At 42.8% G+C, this 23,097-nt stretch overlaps 1 protein-coding gene across 1 annotated transcript; it reads right to left on the bottom strand.

Moving 5' to 3' along the window:
* Positions 1-3,899: 3,899 nt before the first annotated feature.
* LOC117553347 lies at positions 3,900-8,262 on the bottom strand. Its single transcript, XM_034227229.1, has 5 exons — positions 8,185-8,262; positions 7,595-7,912; positions 7,080-7,134; positions 6,575-6,728; positions 3,900-4,422 (listed from the first exon to the last, which is right to left on the bottom strand). The coding sequence occupies exons 2-5, from the start codon at positions 7,889-7,891 to the stop codon at positions 4,296-4,298; spliced, it is 633 nt and encodes a 210-aa protein (XP_034083120.1). The 5' UTR covers positions 7,892-7,912; positions 8,185-8,262; the 3' UTR covers positions 3,900-4,295.
* Between the last annotated feature and the right edge of the window lie 14,835 nt (positions 8,263-23,097).

Below are 23,097 nucleotides of genomic sequence, written 5' to 3'. Positions count from 1 at the left end.
GTATGCTGAACTGCAGGACAGAGTCCAGAACAAATTTCCTTACGGGGACAATAAAGTATATCGTATTGTATGTATTAGGCAAGTCATTTATGTACAGTGAAAACAATAATGGTCCAAGAATGGAACCCCAACAGGGTTGACAAGGTAGGGCGATTTGGCACCGTTGACCAAAACACACTGTTTGCTGTTAGATAAGTAAGACTTAAAAAGGTCCCATGTCATGCTTTTCCGGTTATTACCCGTGTGCTATGAAGGTTTTTGTAAACGGTCTGCAAAGTCACAAACCCTCAAAGTACACCCTGTAGCGAGTAAAACTCTAACACAGAAAATACGTGTCTATATATCTGCCCCAGAACGCCTCGATGGAGATTTTCGTTTTCAATGTTTTTCTCCCGGGAACCAAGTGACGTAACGACAACCCGTCCGTGGATTGGTCCAAATGGACCAATCCGTGGAGCAGTTACGTTATTTGGACCAATCCACGGACTTCCTCACACACACTCAATCTTTTCTCAGCTGCAGCTCCGCCAATTTCTCCTCCCTGAGACGGCGGGACGCGGCGAGGCTGTGAGTCGGTGTGTGAGCACACACACAAACTCCCAGCCAGGTTGCGGGGGTGTGTGTTCGGGCTGTGTCTCGCTGTCTCGCAGACGGCCACTGGGCTCATAGGGAGGGGGAGGCAGGAGCTCCAACAAGCCGTTTAGGACAGAGAGTGAATACACATACTATACAGAGATGCTGTATGAGAAACCAATGTGAGTTTGGAAAATTGCACAATATAAATCTATTTTAGTATACCTCAACAATGAAATTATGATCAGTAGAAATGACCATGATATGTGTCAAGTTTCCTGGGCTTTTTGTGTATATTCCCCACTTGAAAGGGATGAGGCATCTACTGGACTTTGATGAACAGGATTTCACTCCAGTGACACAGCTTCTTTTCAATACTTTTTATTTTTATTTAGAAGTTCACTTTATGCAGATGAAAAACCTTTGAAAACAAAAGAGAACATTTTTAGAATTTGTAAGTTTATCACATAAATCATGTAAACAAAGCAGATTCTTTTAACTTGACTTTTTACTGGAAATGTTAACAAAACAAATTAATTATTATTTTTAAACAAGAAACTATTATTTCCTCTTTTAACAGAGATATTCAATGAATTAAAGACTTCACTATTAACGCTTCTACTAAATCAAATGAATTATTTTAACAAGAAAGATTATTTTCTCCCCTTTTTAGCAGGAATCTTCAGTTGAATAAATTAACAGGATTGTATTAGAAAGATTTTTAGTAAATCAAAATGTCTACTTTCTAAGATAAATAAACAGCGCGTCTAAGCTCTGAATGTGCCGCACAATTAACGCACCACATTGAAACCACACATATAAACAATGCTGCGCAGCGCCGCTTGCGCTCTAACAAGACACGTGCATATAACTAGTGATGTTACGTATTGCGCCGAGGCTTCGGAGCGTGTGTCGAGTAATCCCCGAAGCTTTTTGTGAAGCTTGTATCGAGGCTTGTATCGTGTTGGGCCAGTGACGTCACCGATGACAAACGAAGCCTCGCTGCCTGTCGATACCACGTGACTTTCAGATCGGTTGAACCACAACGCTCATAATACCCATGGATGTATAATAAGAACCATATTACCCTTCCTGTACCCGGGCCTGGTGACACGATGGAATTAAAAGAGCTCAGACCCTCACTTATATAGAGGTCGGAACATGTCATAAGTATAAATGGATACAAGCATAAATAAATGTAGGAATAAAAACATGAATAAATATAGTGCAGTGTTTTCGGTGAAATTCAGCATGTGTGCTGCGGCTCAGCTGGAAAGCAGTTGACTCACGACCGCAGGGTCCCTGGTTCAACGACTGAACAATACGTCTTTTTTGTTGTTTATAAAAGCTACAGCTAAATGAGATAATGTAGTTAATAAATGTAGTCGTTGATATGGTTTAGCCTTTCTCAGGCTGAATATTATTAAGGAATACAAATCCCTCTTTGCAATGTGTACCAGCCTCCTTAGGCTTTTCAATCACAATCATTCAACTGGAATAAAAACAATATTGTTAACATGAAAATATTTAATGTTCGTTGTTTAGAGTTATTCTAAGGCTTTACTCATTGGGAACTCGGTATGAGATAGAGCACACTGTTGAGATGTCCAATCTGCCTGTTTTACACACTTTGACCAACAGGGGGTTTGTGTTCAAATGAAGCCCATGATGAAGCCTCATGAGATGAACCCTTTTGTGAACCAATTGGCTGGAAAGCTTCAAAGCTTCATAAGGCTTCATCTCGCCATCACTACATATAACCTATAAACAATGCTGCGCAGAGCTCTAACAAGACACGTGGCGCACACACGCAAACAATTTAACGGAACATTCACTAGCGGCTCTGCGGAGCTCTCACAGCATGATGGATGTGTTCTATTTCGTATAAGGCTTCGCCCTCTAAGGCTATCGCTATTGGGTAATCCCACTGCACGTGTGCAGCACTGACAGACTTAATCCAAGCCCACCTATGACGTGGGCCCCACCTCCGGCCTCACTTCCGTATAAATAGGAAGTAGGCCCGTCCAACTGCTCCCACTTTTCTTCAGCACTCCGTAGTAGCAGAAGCACTGTAGCAGGCACATTAGAAAACAAAGATTCCTCCCGTAAAACGCTTTGTTTCTAGTGGAAAGATGGAGATGGGGCAGGTAAGTCAGGGCTGCGTCCGGAATTGCCTTTCATGTGAGACAGGCTACATAATGAGTTTTGACAAACACTCACAGTGTGAGTCCTGCTTGGGGTTAGAGCATGCGAGAGCTGCTCTCGCCCCACAGGTGTCATGCTCATTATGTGCCCGGCTCCCTCTGGCCCTCAGACAGCAGAGAGCGGACGCTCTCGCTGCCGCTGAGGTCGGGGATAATTGGGCAGTCCAGTTGGCTTACTCCGTGGACGAGTCCCTGGATTTCCTGGGTCCGAGTGGAGGGCACGAGTCGGATGACTACGCCCCCTCCACCAGGTGGTTCCCCCATCATCTCCCTTCTCCGGACGGAGGAGGCAGAGCGGGGTCCCGGTCTAGGTCCGGCACACGGACCAGTGGTCTCTCTCTCCGCCGTGATTGGCGGAATTCTCCAGGAGCTTCCTGAGATTATCGCTAAGGCAGCCACCTGGCGAGATCTCCCCGTTCCCCCAGCTCAGGAGAGCGCGTATTCGGATGACATGTCCGGGGTGTTCTCCCAGGATCAGAGGGTCAAGAGTGATCCGATCTGGCCACGCTTCCCGCCCATCAGGAAGTACCAGGAGGGAGCGGCAGCGAACCCCAGGACATTGAGGGCTCCTATATCCACATACACTCCCCATACAAGGGTAGAGGGATTTACGGATAAAGGTTTTCCGACCGTGCCTCCGCTGCACTGTAAAAAAAAAAAAACGTTGAAAAACGGACAAAGTGCTGGTAATTTGCTGCCAGGACATTGTCCGTTATTCTACAGATACTTCCGTGAACCCTTTAACGGATATTTCTGTAGATTTACAAGACTTTGTCTGTACCATATACGGACACTTCTGTTAATCCTAATACGGATAATTCCGTATTTTAACAGTCCTTAGTATGTACTATTTACAGACACTTCCGTCAATCCTAATATCTTAATCCGTAATAAATAACAATCATTACACTTTCAAGCAAACTGAATAAAGCACAATATATAGAAATTAAACAAAATGTATTTATTTTTTTCCATAAAAGTGCATTCATTTCCATTAAATTGTAAAACCCTAACATGACCATACATTCAAGTATGTAAAATAACAGCAACAATAACCTTTTTCTTAACACCATGATGTTAGAGGTCGGGCTGTGTGCGCCTCAAGATCAAATTAGTAGTTATAAATTCCTCCCACTGTTTGCCACTGCTGTTGCACCCTACTGGCTCACCTGTCAGTGAGGAAGGAGGAGCCCCATCCAGGAGGATGTAGCAACTCCGTCCTACACCTCCCACTCAACATTCCCCGCTGATAGGCGTTGCCCCAACCTGTAGGAGAACATGCAATGACAAATATCACCCTCCCAACTTCCCTCCCCCCGAACATGGGGGATTTGAACCCAAAAATCTGTGGTGGTGGGCAATCATTTTACCCCTCGCTACCTGAGTGCCATAAAGTGCATAGAACATGCAGTGACAAATAAAAAAAAAAGTAAACTTTTTTTTTTTTTTAAGTGTGTGTTGGTATGTTCAGTCCAAAAGTCCAGTCCAAAAAGTTCTGTTTTGAGCTTTGGGGAAAGCTCACATGTGCCAGTCAAATTCCCTCAGCTCAGTCACGAGCTTCGACAGTTTTGGAGGAATGTGGTGCTGTTTCTTCCCCTTCATCTCAGCCTTGGACCCTCGGTCAGGATTCACTCCAAAGAAAACTCTAAGGAAACAGAAATATGTTTAGCTACACATGCAACTAAATGAATGAAACTGAACTAAAGAGTAACATGCAGACAAAGCTCATATACTACTTGTAGTGTGGCTCTACAGGAGTGGAGCTGTCTAAAATAGCATACATTTGTTTTCTCCACCATGCCCGTGTGTGTGTCCATCTACAGCTAATGTTGCAAAATACTACTACTACAATAACACTTTGCTCCTGTAAGCTGAGCAACTCAGACAACGTGCTGTTAAAGTCTGCTCATCACCAACATACTATACTGGAAATATCAGCATAACCCGTGCACCTGTGACTTGTGTGGATATACTGTACGTGCACTGAACGATCTCAGGGCACCGTTAACTCAGTGCATGAGTAGCACAGCTAGTAGTCACGAGTGCTGAAAGAAGTTGTGACGATTGATGACAAAGTTTTAATCTGAAATGTATGTCTAAAATTAATGAACAATGAGCAACGGCATGGTCTATTTTGTGACAAAAAAATATATAATTTACATGAGCCGTCAAAAATGGCCGGCGAGTCTGTTGTAAACAGTCCTGTCCGGGAAGATTGTTTCAATGACAGTGGGACCTCTGTCTGGTCCCTCTGAACCCGTTCTGGATCACCACTCCTCGGTGGTGGTAATAGGTTTGCATTTGAGAATACAAACATTATGCACCTTTACAATATGAATTAACAAAACTATTATTTTGTGCTGACAAACTAGGCTATATAGTGCATTTAGTGACTTTTCCTGTCATAATCACCACTGTGACATAGCCTACAGCAGCCTACTGTAGCAGCCTCTATATTTTATATGTAACATGTCATGGTATTTGCTGCATTTATCGTGGAGTTGTGTGTTTGTTAAACATGCATATACAATTTAGAGGTGACAGTATGCAGTGTTATAGTTTGTTAAATGCACAGGTGAAAATTTGACAGGAAGAGTTACTAAATCCACAATGGTTTTGGTTATTGGCTACATAGTGGTTATAGGTGGATCATGTTTGTTTGTATTCTCATAATGCAGACCAATCCACATAATCCCCATAGGCGAGTTGTGATCCAGTGCACAAAGACGGAGGTCCAGATTTCATTGCAGCAGCTTTACAGGCAGCCAAGGTAAAGAGGGTTGATTTATTTGCATCGATTATGATTGTACACAGTCTATATACATTTTAGTCACAAAATAGACAACATAGTTGCTCAATTTTGATTTCACACATACAACCACTGCATTAAAACTGCATCTAAATTTGCTACTTTCAATATCGCAGTCTACTTGTCAGATTTCAGTCAATCTTAAGTGTGACACAACCACTAAGCTCATCTGCAACAAGAGCACAGGCGTCAAATGTTGAGTGGAGTGGTAACTGTGACACTCGGTGCAAATGTACACGTTACACAACAAGTATTAACATTGGGGCATGAATCCTGGTATGGATTTTGTTATATTAATCACAAAAGCAGCTCACATAGAATAGCCTAAATGTGTGTCTTTGGTTAAAGAGATAGCTCAGAGATAGTTGTTAGGAATATTGTACATGTTTTCCCAATCACCCAGGGTCAGAGCCTAATAAATGCCAAATGCCTTAGGACAGACCTTTTTTATGTACTTGGTGTAGTCTGAAGTTATATGAAAGAGCATGGGCCTTCAACAGGAACATTTATTAACTATTGAGGGTTTAAGTGATTATACGTTTGATAATACACATTAACATGAAACAAACAATAGAAAAGATAATGTGTAAGCAAACAAACTTTACACAACACTGGTGATTGTGCTGTCAAACAGGTCTATGAATTCTATGAAAAAGTTGAATCTGCAATACAATTTTAGGCAGTATTTGGGTCCCTGGTTCATCTCTCTCAGCTAAGGGGTCCTTGGACTGAACAACATTGAAGACCCTTGTCAAAGAGCAATGGCTATCTTGGCTCGATTGTAGAGTGTCAATGGGATCAAAACATATCATATATATTATATTTAATAATCATGATCCCATACGCAACCTGGAATTGAGCACAACTATGCTAGTAATCTAAGGGAAGATGAGTGGATACCTTTTTACATGCTTTGTCTGGTGGCAAGCCCTCAGTCTCAGAATTTGAATACCCCAGCTTATACATTTCAAAACAATGAGCTGCTTACCTTTGCATGAATTCCAGGGTAAGAGACATCTCCTTTGGATATTCAATGTTGCAGACATAAAACAAGCAGAAAGCATAGCTCAGGGCCACAATGGGGGAGGTGATGTGGTCATTCACAACTTCCTGATCAACAGCAATCTTGAATAGATGGTCACCTTAAACATAGATCACAAAAACAATATGTATTAGTCATTTAAAAAAAAAAATAACAACGTACACATGCGCCAAATCTTCCATACTCAGTCCAAACACAGGTTATGGTAAGAACAAGCAACAAATACTTTGAAACGGTATTCTGCATTTAGTTTGTCAGACTTTACATACAAGTGTGCTTACATTTAAAGATTTTGGCCCTAATCAACATAGTTCTGAGCACCATTTACAAAACAAAATCAACCAACTCTATACCTTTTCATCACAACAAATCGTCTCATCAGTAAACCTAAGAACAAATGGAGAACATATATCCAAGCTTGCTCGGATGAAAAAATGATTCAACTACAAACCTCTGATTAGGATGCATGGGGTACAGGGGAGGCTGAGTTCAGCATCCGCGGAGTCCTATTTTTGGAAAATAAAACAACAAAGATACACATGAATGTGATGATTTTATTTTTCCAATGTACACAAACACACAGTCAGGCAGGCAAATAGACCATCTGCCAGTGTCTGTATCAGAGGTAGCGGCTAACCATAGACAATAATGTTAATAGTAGTTATAAAAAATTATTGTTTACACAAACATAATCGATTAATGTTAGAATCAGAATCCTTTTCGGTCAGGGGGGGAAAGTCTATCCTTACAAGACCTTGTTCTATTAGGGGACAGCATTTGGTCCTCCAAGACAGAGGAGCTCTGCCGGGATGGAAGTGTATAATTATATGAGGGATTCTCTCCTGGTTGGGAAAATAAATCAAGGATTTTACTGATTTCCTTTTATCTTCGTTTCCAGGAGAGATGGTTTACCAATTTCGATATTATCAGCAGCGCAAAGTGGGGTTTAAAATCCATAAAATGTACCTCATTTTTGCAGAAAAGGTGATCAGGGTTTTCCTTGAAGTATCTCACAATGCCACAGATCAGCTGTACTGGACCTTCACCCATCTTCATCCCTTTGGTGTCAAGGAAGTTGTTGATGCCCGGTTCTTTTTTGGAAAGCTCCTGTGCCAGCTTGTTTTGTACCGAAAAGCCAAGGAGTCTAGATGCATGATCAAACAGGTGAGCAGCTTCAAATAGAAATGGCCACTCTTCCTTTAGGACCTTTACATTGGTTCCATCGTTGATGGTTTCACGCTGGATGGGATATGTTTCAGCCATCAGTTTTCGAACAGATGACTCCTAAAGATATGAGGCAACAGTTAATCAAACTAATAAATTCAATCAATAATAAAACGAATTATCAATATAAATACAGATAAATCGATTTCGGGTGAAAATAGCTGATATACAAGCGCACAACGAGTCCCATTGTGAACTTGTCGATCAGTTATTTTTTGTTAATTATACAAAACCAATTTGAATTGATCAAACTCAAATATTAGCTTCTCCATTACTCAATCAAAAAGTAATCCATACATACACAAGAACATAATGGATGGTTGCAGCCCTACCTGAGGATCATGGGTTTTGAAGGCACTTTTCAATTCATTTCGTTTTGACAGTTCTGCTCTACTCTCAGTTCCCTCGACAGCAACATCCCACTCCACACATCCATAATGATCGGAATTTCTTGACTTTTTCTTCCGCTGAACTTCACCCTCTCCACCCTCTGCTCGCCTCTTTCCTGGGGTTGATGTTCTCTTAATATTTTCAACTCTGTTTTCTAGCTGGGTAAAGAGAGGACCACAACCATCTTTTGCAAACGGCATATTTCCAAAGGGCTCTGTCTGTTTGAAAGACAGAGGATATTGTCCTACAATGTTCTTGGCGATTTCCATCAGCTTGGATCTACCAGGTCTTCCAGGGTGTTTATGGAGGTAATCATCAACAACGACCCGAACCATCTGTAGTCTTTCTTTCGACTTTACCCATTTCTTTTCACCCAACACATCCATGAGCTTTGAGGGCATTTTGTGCCATGGAATGGAATATGGCTCACAGGATGGGGAGTGGGCAGATGGGTTATGGGCAGGTGGTGTTGGGGGCAGATCATCACTCTGTGGCAGAGGTGTAGATGTAGGGCCAGGGCTTCTGAACTGTGGTGCAGCTTGTGAATCTATGGATGACATACCCCATAAATTAACCACATCACCAATGATACTAATTAATTAATACACTGGTTTTCAATGTCCGTTGGAGACCACCAGGGGTACAAATGGACCCTTAAGGGTCTGTGAATTTGTATACAGACAGTATACAGGGTTGGGCAATATATTGATATATCATGAGATTATTGAATAGGATTTTGGGTATCATATTGTGATACCTGTTGTGTTTTCCTGATTTGAAAGAATAAACTGAACTTACGCAACTGTTAACATAACATAGTCATAAATACATAATAGTGATATTTGATTTTGTCGGTGTTGTCCACCCCTCAGTACTGTGCAGATTAGGGTTACAAATAAAAAAAACGTACCTCCTTGGAAAGCTTTAACGAGTCTTCTGCACTGAATGAGTGGCAGAGTGTCCTGAATGTCCGGGGCCTCCACAAGGATCAGGTCATCTTCACATTGAACCCCTAATTCCACCAGTCTAGCCATGAGTGCATCCATCTTATCACTACTGAGCGATGGTATGGCTTTCTTAACCAACTCTTTCACAAGCTCCATGTTGGCATGTGTTTAAGAGGAATGAGCAACCTTGCACCTCTCTGGTAAGAAGACAGTGGATAATAATCATTAAGTTTGTCCAGATTTTGGCAGCTGAACATATGAGACATATTTTCATCAACTTCATAGACTCCAAGCTCAGGAACCCAGCTGGCAGTTTTCCCCCAAAGCAAAAGTAGGACACTCATTTAATTTTTTAGAGTGCCTTGTAATATTGCTGTCTTCTGTGTTGCGTAGTTAAAGGACCATTTTCATACAATGCCTTGTGCATAGGGCTCTGCTCGTATGCACTCTTCCCAAGACATGTTAATGTCTCTGTTGGAACACCATACTGCTCAAGTTCACGAGCTAATACATCCATGGTATATTCCTGTTGAATATCATTTAGAGTTTTCATTTCATTTGCTATCTTTGTAATTGTGGAGGCTGGGACCAAATACTTTGCCTGCAAACCCAAGTAAAACTGAGCAAGACTCTCTGTGTAGGTGTCTTTCTCTTGATCACTCCCAAAATTGTCACTGTGTTCTGCATCAACAACATTAGGCTCAGGCTCTACATGTGATCCTTCACCTGGCAAAGACCGTTCTGCGAGTTCACAAATATGAACAGGGGCTATCTTGGTCACATCCCACCCTTTGTGGTATCTGGAGATATGCGCTGAAAAGGATGACTTTACATTAAACGTCTTAGAACATCCATCAAAGGGACACATTACAGTCAGACCCTCGTGAATGTGACCACTCAAATGAGACACAAGACTTTTAAGATCTGCATATTCAGAGCTGCAAAAATTGAATGAGCACTTCAACTGTACAGACACACTACGGTTCCAAGTTTGTCTGCTCCTGTCTGAGTGTGTTCGTGCCATATGCACAGCAAGGCTATTGTATGTGGTAAGCTTCCTTCCACAGTCCTTATGGCCACATACAAAAACCACATTACTAATATTTCTGTGTGATCTGCAGTGTTTCAGGTAATCGGTCGAAGACCGACAGTTAAAGCCACAAATGTTACAAGCCAACATGTTGAGTAGACTGAATTTGCCAGGTGAAGGATAGACAGACTCTATAGGCAAACTAAACTCAAGTCAATAAAGCATGAAGATTAGACAGCTAGACCGGATACAGTAGGCGGGCTCCAGACCGGATCACACTATAGAAATTCACAACAGAAGCTTCCCACATGTGCTGCGTAAAGCACGTTGAAGCTATGTTAATAACAATACTACTTTTAATCCAAATGTAACCACAACATAACACACACACCTTCAAATGTCAATGAAGCCTGTCGGATATATATTAGTCTATATGATACTATTATAGCTGCATTTACCGCAGTGTTTGAGCGGGGAAACACTGTGCCAATGGAAGCTAACGGGAAGCTAACGTTAGCCCGTGGCCTTTTACAATACTACTTTTAATCCAAATGTAACCACAACATAACACACACAACTTCAAATGTCAATGAAGCCTGTCGCATATATATCAGTCGATATGATACTATTATAGCTGAATTTACCGCAGTGTTTGAGCGGGGAAACACTGTGCCAATGGAAGCTAACGGGAAGCTAACGTTAGCCTTTTACAATACTACATTTAATCCAAATGTAACCACAACATAACACACACACACACACCTTCAAATGTCAACGAAGCCTATCGAATATATATTAGTCAATATGATACTATTATAGCTGTATTGACCGCAGTGTTGGGGGGGAAAACACCGCGGTGAATTTAGTTTTAGGTTGGATATTCGACGGACATTCGCGGACCCGCCAGCAGCGTCAGTTTCCCCTGCTGCTGTGTGTATTACGACGGGGAGATCTTCTCCGCGAAACGAGGCTTTCACTTAGGGACCATCAACAAATGACTTTTCAATTACACAAGAACATTTTTCTTTTTAATAAATCGACAGCTTCCCGATCGAGTGAATGTGAAGCAAATCCACGCTAGAGCATGCATTTGTTGAACACACCTCTTTTTATTGCATTTTAATACTTTAAATATTTTTATATTAATATTTTGATGGAAAAATGAGCTTATTTCTTCAATACCTTCCAGGTCATGTGACCGATTTACTCAAAATCAATGTTGGGTCAAAGAACTACACTGGTTGCATAGGACACACCTCTTTTTATTGTATTTTAACACTCTAAATATTTTATATTAATATTTTGATCGAAAAATGAGCCTATTTCTTCAATACCTTCCAGGTCATGTGACCGATTTACTCAAAATCAATGTTGGGTCAAAGAACTACACTGGCTGCATAGGACACACCTCTTTTTATTGCATTTTAATACTTTAAATATTTTATATTAATATTTTGATGGGAAAATGAGCTTATTTCTTCAATACCTTCCAGGTCATGTGACCGATTTACTCAAAATCAATGTTGGGTCAAAGAACTACACTGGCTGCATAGGACACACCTCTTTTTATTGCATTTTAATACTTTAAATATTTTATATTAATATTTTGATGGAAAAATGAGCTTATTTCTTCAATACCTTCCAGGTCATGTGACCGATTTACTCTAAATCAATGTTGGGTCAAAGAACTACACTGGCTGCTTAGGACACACCTCTTTTTATTGTATTTTAACACTCTAAATATTTTATATTAATATTTTGATGGAAAAATGAGCCTATTTCTTCAATACCGTCCAGGTCATGTGACCGATTTACTCAAAATCAATGTTGGGTCAAAGAACTACACTGGCTGCATAGGACACACCTCTTTTTATTGCATTTTAATACTTTAAATATTTTATATTAATATTTTGATGGAAAAATGAGCTTATTTCTTCAATACCTTCCAGGTCATGTGACCGATTTACTCAAAATCAATGTTGGGTCAAAGAACTACACTGGCTGCATAGGACACACCTCTTTTTATTGCATTTTAATACTTTAAATATTTTATATTAATATTTTGATGGAAAAATGAGCTTATTTCTTCAATACCTTCCAGGTCATGTGACCGATTTACTCAAAATCAATGTTGGGTCAAAGAACTACACTGGCTGCATAGGACACACCTCTTTTTATTACATTTTAATACTTTAAATATTTTATATTAATATTTTGATGGAAAAATGAGCTTATTTCTTCAATACCTTCCAGGTCATGTGACCGATTTACTCAAAATCAATGTTGGGTCAAAGAACTACACCGGCTGCATAGGACACACCTCTTTTTATTGCATTTTAATACTTTAAATATTTTTATATTAATATTTTTGATGGAAAAATGAGCCTATTTCTTCAATACCTTCCAGGTCATGTGACTGATTTACTCAAAATCAATGTTGGGTCAAAGAACTACACCGGCTGCATAGGACACACCTCTTTTTATTGTATTTTAACACTCTAAATATTTTATATTAATATTTTGATGGAAAAATGAGCTTATTTCTTCAATACCTTCCAGGTCATGTGACCGATTTACTCAAAATCAATGTTGGGTCAAAGAACTACACTGGCTGCATAGGACACACCTCTTTTTATTGCATTTTAATACTTTAAATATTTTTATATTAATATTTTTGATGGAAAAATTAGCCTATTTCTTCAATACCTTCCAGGTCATGTGACTGATTTACTCAAAATCAATGTTGGGTCAAATAACTACACTGGCTGCATAGGACACACCTCTTTTTATTGTATTTTAACACTCTAAATATTTTATATTAATATTTTAAATCGGTCACATGACCTGGAAGGCATTGAAGAAATAGGCTCATTTTTCCATCAAAATATTAATATAAAATATTTATAGTGTTAAAATACAATACAAATAGGTGTGTCCTATGCAGTCAGTGTAGTTCTTTGACCCAACGTTGATTTTGAGTAAATCGGTCACATGACCTGGAAGGTATTGAAGAAATAAGCTAATTTTTCCATCAAAATATTAATATAAAATATTTAAAGTATTAAAATGCAATAAAAAGAGGTGTGTCCTATGCAGCCAGTGTAGTTATTTGACCCAACATTGATTTAGAGTAAATCGGTCACATGACCTGGAAGGTATTGAAGAAATAAGCTCATTTTTCCATCAAAATATTAATATAAAATATTTAAAGTATTAAAATGCAATAAAAAGAGGTGTGTCCTATGCAGCCAGTGTAGTTCTTTGACCCAACATTGATTTTGAGTAAATCGGTCACATGACCTGGACGGTATTGAAGAAATAGGCTCATTTTTCCATCAAAATATTAATATAAAATATTTAGAGTGTTAAAATACAATAAAAAGAGGTGTGTCCTAAGCAGCCAGTGTAGTTCTTTGACCCAACATTGATTTTGAGTGATTAGGTCACATGACCTGGAAGCTATTGAAGAAATAAGCAAATGTTTCCATCAAAATATTAATATAAAAATATTTAAAGTATTAAAATGCAATAAAAAGAGGTGTGTCCTATGCAGCCGGTGTAGTCCTTTGACCCAACATTGATTTTGAGTTATTAGGTCACATGACCTGGAAGGTATTGAAGAAATAAGCAAATGTTTCCATCAAACATATTAATAAAACGTATTTAAAGTATTAAAATGCAATAAAAAGAGGTGTATTCAATAAATGTATGCTCTCGAGTCAATTTGCTTCACATTCACACGATCGAGAAGCTGTCGATTTATTAAAAAGAACAGTTTTCTTGTCTAATTGTAAAAGTCATTTGTTGATGGTCCCTAAGTGAAAGCCTCGTTTCGCGGAGAAGATCTCCCCGTTAAACTGACGCTGCTGGCGGGTCCGGGAAACTGACGCTGCTGGCTGGTCCGCGAATGTCCGTCGAATATCCAACCTAAAACTAAATTCACCGCGGTGGGGAAAACACTGTGCCAATGGAAGCTAACGTTAGCCCGGTTGGAAAACTACTAATAAAACAACAAAACACAAACCTGCGAAAATGAACTAACCATAAATACAAACTTTACCTATCAATTCAATGAACTGGCCAACTTTTGCACGGGGGGATACTGCTTAAGGACTATATTCTAACTGGGGCCAGTTAGAAGAGTTACCTGCCAGATGTCCACGTAATAAAACAAATATTTAACATTAACACAAACTTCATGTTTACCACAAATGTCCTTTTTGATTAAGAAATGAGGTTCCATTCCCAAATTAAACACAATGAACCAACCTACCGCAGACTTTCAGTTTAACTTTCAGTGCGGACGGTCCGGATTCCTGAAATGGCGGCCACCACCGATATATTTTACCGGGCAAAAGCACCCACAATGCAATGCGCAACCAGTGTTGCCAGATTCTGTGAGGGACACAAACAAGCCACAAGGTCAAGGGGAAAAAAGCCCAAAAGAAGTGAAGTGGGCCACATGAGCACTTTAAACCTATACAGCAACTATTAGAAAATAGCAGATCACAACGTGCCACGACGTGACGCGTTGTGAGCATAGACTGTATATATAAATATATAATTATGGATGTGAGCTTGTAGATCTGCTATTTTCAAATAAAATCTTGGGGGAAACTTATAATAAGCAGACCTGGCAACACTGTTTTCAACGGCAAAAGTAATGTAAAAGTCGATTACAGTACTTAAACAGTAACATTTTACACCACATTGGCCATCATTTTACAGATTTTTCTTAGAGTGTGGAGCCGAGCCTCACAACGTTTTTTGGAGCTAAGCAGGCCAGCACGGTTGCCGGACAGCGACCCATGTTGACTGCCTCCAGGGATCAGTTTGTCGCCCGACAGACCGACAGGATGCACCAGTGTGCTTACCAGGCGTTAGCGGCGGCAAACAATATTGCATTGCTGGTAAATTCCATGGTGCGTATAACTGAGCAGTCCGACACCATGTCCTCAGTGGAGGCTGAGGAGATCGGTAAGGCGGCCAGCACTGCACTCACCCTGAGCGCGGCAGTCGCAGTTTCGCAGGCGCGGATTACGACATGGGCGACTCATGTCCACCGGTTCCTCTGGCTGCAGCAGGGAGCTATACCGGAGGGTGCAGGGAAGGAGCTGATAGAGGCTCCAATCAGTCCGGACGGATTGTTTGGACCTCAGTTCCACACCATGGTGGAGTCAATGAAATCTGCATCGGAGCAAGCAGACGACATACGACGTCACGTCGGCTGGCTTCAGCCGGTCAAACGTCCCCAGCAACAGCAGCGACAGCAGCACCCGCAGCTCCTGCAACAGTCTCACCAGGGGCAGCGCGGGCAACGGCGAGATCAGCAGCGGCGCCAGAATCGCCCTTCGGCGGCTGCGGGGGCACCGTCCCATATCTCCGCTCCTCCGCCACAGAGACAGAATCTCCAGGCGGCGAGTCGGAGAGGAACGAGGAACCCCCGCTCCTGGTCTGCTCCTCCGAGAGAGCCTCCGAGGAAGCAGAGCCGAAAGTGACTTTTTGGGGGGGATGTGCGGGAGTACATTTTCAATAAAAATGTTGAAAATTACAACAGTGTGTCTGTAGCAGCTGTTTCTCACATTTCCCCCACACTAGTCAGGCCGGCTGTTGTTAATCAGTCGGTTAACAGACAGCAAGTTTCGCTGCATAAGCCAGCTGTTTGTAACCTGTCGGTTAACAGACAGCTGGGCTCGCCGTTTGAGCAGGCTGCCTCTGACCTGTCGGTTAGCAGGCGGCAGGGCTCCCTGCACAAGCCAGCTGTACATAACCAGGCGGTTATTAGACAGCGGGGCTTGACGTGTAAACCTGTTGCCTCTGTCCTGTCGGTTAGCAGGCAACACGGTTTTTCCTCTGTCCCAGGTGTACCTACGTCACACGGTCGTAATGAGCCTAGGGCTGTTATTACGCGCTGTGTGAATAGCACTGCACACACCCCCGCTCATTCCTCAGGCCGGGGTGAGATGCAGTGTGTGGAGACCCAGTCGCAGCCCTTTCGGGCGGGGCCCCCCTTGGGTTGCTTTACAAGCAACAGCGGCAAGGGCTCTGGCATGGCTCGTCACCATGACTACCACAGTACAACAAAAGCAGGTTTGCCCGCTCTCGGAGCATTGCTCAGAGTGGCGGCGGATATGTTTGATGGACAGATGGATGAGCAGGCTGATCAGCAGAGGGTACTCTCTACAATTTGCCTCCCCCTCCCCCGCAGTTCAATGGGATTCAGGAAACACTTCTGTTATCCCAAGAACAGTGTCTTGCGCTCCAGGCGGAGCTGCAGGAACTCCTGTTAAAAAGTGTGATTTCCAGGGTTCCTCAGGGGGAAGAAAATCGGGGGTTTTACTCCTGTTATTTTCTTATCCCGAAAAAGACCGGGGGAATGAGACCCATCCTCGATCTGTCAGCATTCAACAGGGTGATAATGAAAATACCTTTTCATATGCTGACAATTAAACAGGTGCTGGAGTACGTTCACCAGGGGGACTGGTTTACGTCAATAGACCTGAAGGAGGCCTACTTCCACATATCCATAATCCCGGAACACAGGAAATTCCTGCGTTTTTCATTCCAGGGAATATCGTACCAGTTCAATCGACTGCCGTTCCGATATTTCCTGGCTCCTCGCACTTTTTCAAAGTGTGTGGAGACGGCGCTGGAGCCGCTACACAGAGGAGGGATGAGGGTGTTATTTTATCTGGACGACCTGCTGTTGCTGGCTCGCTCCAAGGAGGAGGCTGCTTTACAGACGATACAGCTCGTATCTCATCTGTCAAGTCTGGGTTTCATTTTCAATTGGAAGAAGAGCTGTCCTCTTCCATCCCAGGTTATCGTTTATCTGGGAGTGGAATTGAACTCAGCCCACATGAGAGCGCGACTCTCACAGCAGAGAGTGGAGAAAGTGACAGCTCACACCTAGCTAGGTGGTGACAGCCCTCTCCGTGATGCAGCTGTTAGGCATGATGGCAGCTGGTCCCTCATGGGACTCCTTCACATGAGACTCCAGAGGTGGTTTATTCGCCTGCGTATCGACCCCGTGCGTCAGAAGAGACGCATGGTGTACGTTCCCCCTTCCGTGGGTCCGGATTTAGCCTATTATAAAAATCTCCACGTCCTGTCAGTGGGGGTTCCCCTGGGCAGAGTGACGTCACACACCGCAGTGTTTACAGACACATCTCTCACAGGCTGGGGAGGAACGTGCATGTCCCAGTCTCTCCACATAAACGTGCTGGAGTTAATCTCCGTATGGAGAGTAATCCAACACTTCGCCCTGTTGCTGTTCAATCAGCATGTGTTGATTCGGACAGACAACAAAGCAGCGGCGGCATACATAAATCGCCAGGGAGGCGTACGATCAGCGCAGCTGCTGAACACAGCCAGACGGCTGCTGTGTTGGGCGCAAACACACGTACTCTCTATCAGAGCGGTGTATATTCCCGGCGTGTTGAACAGAGGGGCGGACCTAATGTCCAGATGTAATGTCCTTACCAAGGGGATTGGAGCCTCCACCCCGAACTGGTCTCCCAGGTATGGAGCAGGTTCGGGAGAGCGGAGGTGGATCTGTTCGCTGCACGCGAGAATGCGCAGTGTGCCCTCTGGTTCTCCCTGAGAACGCAGGACCACCCCCCCCTGGGCGTGGACGCGTTCGCACACAGGCCGTGGCCCAAGGGGTTGTTATACGCTTTCCCAGCAGTCCCTCTGATCCCTCGGTTCCTGGACCGAGTGCAGGAGGAGAGACTGACAGCAATCTTAATAGCACCGGAACGCACGGGAGCGTCCTGGTTTCCATGCCTACAGCGGATGCTGTCAGGGAGACCGTGGGAAATGCCGTGGCGCAGGGACGCTCTCTCCCAGGTGGAGGGAGCGATCAGCAGTCACCCAGTATTGGGCCAACGTTTGTGGGCATGGCCAGGGTTCAAGGGCGGTGTCCACCAGGGCATACTACACAGCCAAATGGACAGCGTTCCAGCGCTGGTGTGTAGGGAAAAGCCTGGACCCCGTTAGGTGCCCCCTGCCTCACGTACTGTCGTTCCTCCAGACATTACTGGACAGGAAGTTGGCTTATAGCACGGTAAAAACGTATGCTGCTGCCATCTCATCTTGCCACGTAGGGTTTGGTATCAGCACGGTGTTTAGTCACCCTCTGACAACACGGTTTCTACGGGGAGTACAGAGACTCAGACCGGTGTCACGCGCTTTGTCGCCTCAATGGGATTTGGCGTTGGTGTTATGCGCACTGAGTAAAGCTCCATTCGAACCTTTGGATCAGGTTCTCCTAAAGTTTCTGTCAGCCAAAGTAGCTCTGCTATTGGCTCTGACATCAGCTAAAAGGGTGAGTGATTTGTCTGCTCTCTCTGTGGCTCCGTCATGTCTACAGATCCAAGGAGATGGCAGCTCAGCTGTTTTGTGCCCTAACCCGGCTTTTATGCCAAAGGTGATCACAAGCTCTTTTAGATCGAGAGTGATCACTTTGGATGGTTTCTTCCCTCCTCCTCACACATCGGAGGAAGAAGCCACATCTCATCTCCTCTGTCCCGTACGTGCGCTGTCATGCTATATTGCACGCACAGCCACGTTGCGCAGGTCCCAGCGCCTGTTTGTGCATTACAGAGAGCACTCAATAGGGCAGTCTCTGTCTGCACAGCGCCTGTCACACTGGTTGTGTGAGGCTGTGTCACAGGCGTATGTCTACTCTGGGGTGGATCCCCCAGAAAACATCAAAGCGCACAGCACCAGAGGAATTTCAACCTCTATGGCGTTGCACGGAGGAATTACAGTAGAAGACATTTGCAATGCTGCATCGTGGTCTTCCCCCTGTTCTTTTATTCGTTTTTATTTGAGGGATGTCTCCCATTCCTCTCTTACACATTCAGTACTGAGTGTTCTGTCAGATTGACTAATGTCAGGGACTAAACGGCGTGCCCTCTCTCCTGCCTATAGGCATTCAGAGAGCTGCCCCTTTTTCCCCTCTTTTATCGTTTTAACAAGTGGGATTTGTTTATCTCTACTTGTTTTAAACGACGGGTATTCACCTTCATTCCCTTAAAGAGAATATTCATTTGGAATAATGCTATATTTCCAGGGACTGTGATGCTCCTTTCTTTTTCACATGGGTTATTCATTGAGTAGATGTGTTTTGGTACTTCTGGTTACGGACGGACCAGTGGGGCGTGGACTACATCCTGCTTCGCCCTTAACCCAATAGCGATAGCCTTAGAGGGCGAAGCCTTACACGAAATAGAACTGGGGTTACGTACTGTAACCCAGCTTCTATAAGTATAGGCACAGCCCTCTAAGGTTCGGGCCCCACTGGCTCCGCGAATAGCTGAAGAAAAGCTGTTTGTGTGGGAGCAGTTGGACGGGCCTACTTCCTATTTATACGGAAGTGAGGCCGGAGGTGGGGCCCACGTCATAGGTGGGCGTGGATTAAGTCTGTCAGAACTGCACACGTGCAGTGGGATTACCCAATAGCGATAGCCTTAGAGGGCTGCGTCTATACTCATATAAACTGGGTTACAGTACGTAACCCCAGATCTTACCGGCTGCCTGTCCTGACTCGGTAGAAATGCCTCCCGGCGTCTACACGCTTCCGTCTACCAGGATCGCACACACCAACTATTTAAAACCCTTCTTGAGGATGCAGCACTGGGCTCTGTGATTAGGGTGATTACACCCAGCTTGCCAGAGGAGGCAGGACCGCGATCATTCACACCTGTTGTCTATCCCTATTAATTGGTGATTTGTTTTTAAATGAAACACATGTGTAGCTCTAATGATTTAACTTCTGATTAACATTAGCCTATTTTGTAATTGGTATGTGTCCATATCTATTATTTTTCGACTACTTGTCATCTGTTTTTTATTTTATATTTACTAAACTTTCCTTAGGCTCTGTTTGACTTTACAATATGGGACCTTTAAACCATTGTATAGAAACTGCCGAAAAATTGAAATGAGTCAGCTTTGTAAGGAGCACTTGGTGGTCAACAGTGTCAAAAGCCTTCCTGAGATCAAGGAAGACAGCACCTACATATGGGCTCGTGTCCAACATACATTTTCCACAAAGACAAAGTTAGCTGTCTCAGTGGAGTGGTGAGCACGAAAACCAAACTGCATTGGGTGGAGTGGAGCGAAACCTTTGTCTAAATGTTTGGTGATTAGTTTTGACACCCATTTCTCAGCTATCTTAAGGTGCATTCACACCTACTAGTCCGCTTCTCTGGTGCGCACCAGACCACAGTTTGTTACATTGTTACATTTTCAGAAGGTTCAGTTTGCGTTCACACGGGCAAAACTCAAACGGACTATAAACTTTGAACACAAGTCATGTGCACGCAAATCCCGGCAATTTCTACCGGAGCCTCCGCCATGGAACATTGGCACTTTCGGCAGGTTATTCTCATGCTGCTGTTAATCTGGAGATCAACAGACACTAGCGGCCCGCGCATATGATTATATAATCAGACAACATCCGTTAAAAAACATTATAACTAGGCAGTGGCGGTTCTACAGGGTGGCACGGGGTGGCAGCTGCCACCTCAGAAAAATACCTTGCCACCCCAGCTGCCACCCCATTTGGCAGCTTTGTTTTGAAAGTTGTGGCTCATCGGATATTTATGAGAGAAAATCTCTAATGTCCGAGTGCAAGTGAATGCAGCACAAGACGCGAGCCTTGTAACCCCTCCCCCGCTGGCGCAAGCGTGGAAATATGATTGGCGGCGATTTCATTTGAACGGGGGACAGCTCAAAACGAGAAGCATTTCGGATCCAAGTAGACGGTAGGAATGAGGTATTTGCGGCCAGGGTATGGCTGGGGTAGGCTACAGCCATACCAAGAAATGGCTTAGCCCCACCATGAAAAATGATGTTAAAGTAAGCAAAATAAAGTCCGCCAACTCGCGCAGAGTAAATTGCACAGACAGCAGTTAGTAAGATTGATTTCAGTAGCCACTTGTCTGGAAATACCGAAGACTAGAAACGGTTTTGAAAACTTTTGTCACGTAGTGATCGTCTTCTCAATAGAACATCTTTGATAATGTCTTCTGGCCAATCAGAATCAAGATAACGGCGTGGTGTTGTTGCAGGAAATTCCGACGGAGAATACTTTTGCGGTAGTACATCTCTATAGACATCGATACAACATTACGTGTTGCTAGAAATCAACACGTAATGAAATAAGACCCCACGGTTTGATGATTGATAGGGCTGTCTTTCATTTTGACACACAGAACAATGGGGGCTATCCACCCTTATCCACAATGTAAAGTAATTCACACAGCCTCTTCCCTCTTCTCTCTGTGAGGAGCAGCAGGTTCAGCTTTCAGAACAAAGTAACAAAAAACTAAAATGGCATTCATTTTTTAAAATATGTAGTAATAGATTTATTTATTTTTCTTCTCAAGAGAGTACCAGAATGTGTATTCTATGTTAGTATTTCAAAATATCTCCTGGGGGAGAATCCCCCCAGACCCCCCTGCAGGGGTTGGGTTTTCAGCATGTCAACTCTTTCACTTGTGGAGAAATTGCAGGATTGGCTCCAGGTCGCCCTTTTTATTTACTACAAGACAAATGTGCCTTTTTATTTCATACAGTTCAATTTGGATTGAGACAGGGAAATAATCGAAACCTCACGCGTGGCGTTTCACTGTCAAGGTGAGCGTGTATGTAATTACATTGCAAATACTGACTTGAGCCCCACCACTGTATGGATTAGCCCTACCATAGATTACCCAACACAAATACTCTGGAGCCGCCACTGTTTGCGGTCTACAATGACAGAGCAGAGCCTGTCAAGTTTGGCTGTACTCAGCATTGAATCAAAACGCACCATATCTTTAAATTGTTTGTGAGGCGTTTTGCTGATCAAGATGGTAATCGCCACATTCAGCTGTTATAGGCATGCCAACTTGATGCTCTGCTCACGGATGAGTCGATGAGAATAATAAACTGTTAAGATGATGACCTTACGTGTGTATAATATGTTTCTTCTTGTGCCCCCAAAAAACTGTTTCAAGTCCTGAGAAAGTCAAATAAGACGGTGTGTAAAACTACACTGCCCAGCCAAAAAAAAGTAACCACTTTGATTTAACTAGGCCAGTAGGTAAGGACTTTCCACTGGATAATAACTGCAGCGATGTATATGTTTTAGCTGAATACACGTTTTTTTAACCCTAATTGATGCAGTTAGTCACTTCTTTAATGTTTGTTCTTTCTGATGTAAAGTCAAGGTTGTAACTGTTGGCAATGAAGTTGTGGGGCACTGAACTGTTCTGTTGATTCTTTTGATTTATGATAGTAATTACTTGTCTTTCAAATTTGAAGGAGGGTGAGCAAGCATCTTGAGGAACATTCATCATTAACTCCTCCAAAAAATATAGTTTATTTAATAATAACACTGAATATGTGAATCATAACAGTGATTGACAGCTGATAGGAATAATCTGATTGTTAATAGTATCATATTCATTCAGACAAACATCGACGAGACAGTTAATTAATGTACTTATTGCAGCAGTCTGCATAGATTTGTACCCCTGCTGGTCTAAGAGTGAAACCAACTCATTCAGTTATTGTTCAGTTAAAATTAATTAAATGATGTCTGCCACCTTATATATTTATATGTAAGGTTTTACTGATGTGCCACAATAATGTCACCTAATGTTATTGAGTTAAAATATCAATATTGTGGCTTTCCAAGTTAACAGTGTTGATATGACTGCGATTAAATCAGCATATACTTCTGCCAGGGGATGCCACTCCTGAAATTCTCCTGCCACCCCATGAATATTTTTCTAGATCCGCCCCTGTAACTAGGGCTGTCAGTCGATTAAAATATTTAATCGCGATTAATCGCATGATTGTCCATAGTTAATCGCGATTAATCG

This window comes from Gymnodraco acuticeps, unplaced genomic scaffold, assembly GCF_902827175.1.
Source record: "Gymnodraco acuticeps unplaced genomic scaffold, fGymAcu1.1, whole genome shotgun sequence".
NCBI classification, from domain to species: domain Eukaryota; kingdom Metazoa; phylum Chordata; class Actinopteri; order Perciformes; family Bathydraconidae; genus Gymnodraco; species Gymnodraco acuticeps.
Note: the sequence above shows the minus strand (reverse complement) of the source record. Positions and strands in the feature narration are given on the sequence as shown.

Bases quoted from the DNA above. Each gene is read 5' to 3' on its own strand.
- LOC117553347 (XM_034227229.1), bottom strand. From the start codon at position 7,891: ATGGCTGAAACATATCCCATCCAGCGTGAAACCATCAACGATGGAACC. The intron at 7,135-7,594 runs GTACATTTTATG...TTCCAAAAATAG, and splicing joins ACCTTTTCTGCAAAAATGAG to GACTCCGCGGATGCTGAACT. The intron at 4,423-6,574 runs GTAAGCAGCTCA...CTGTTTCCTTAG, and splicing joins ACCCTGGAATTCATGCAAAG to AGTTTTCTTTGGAGTGAATC.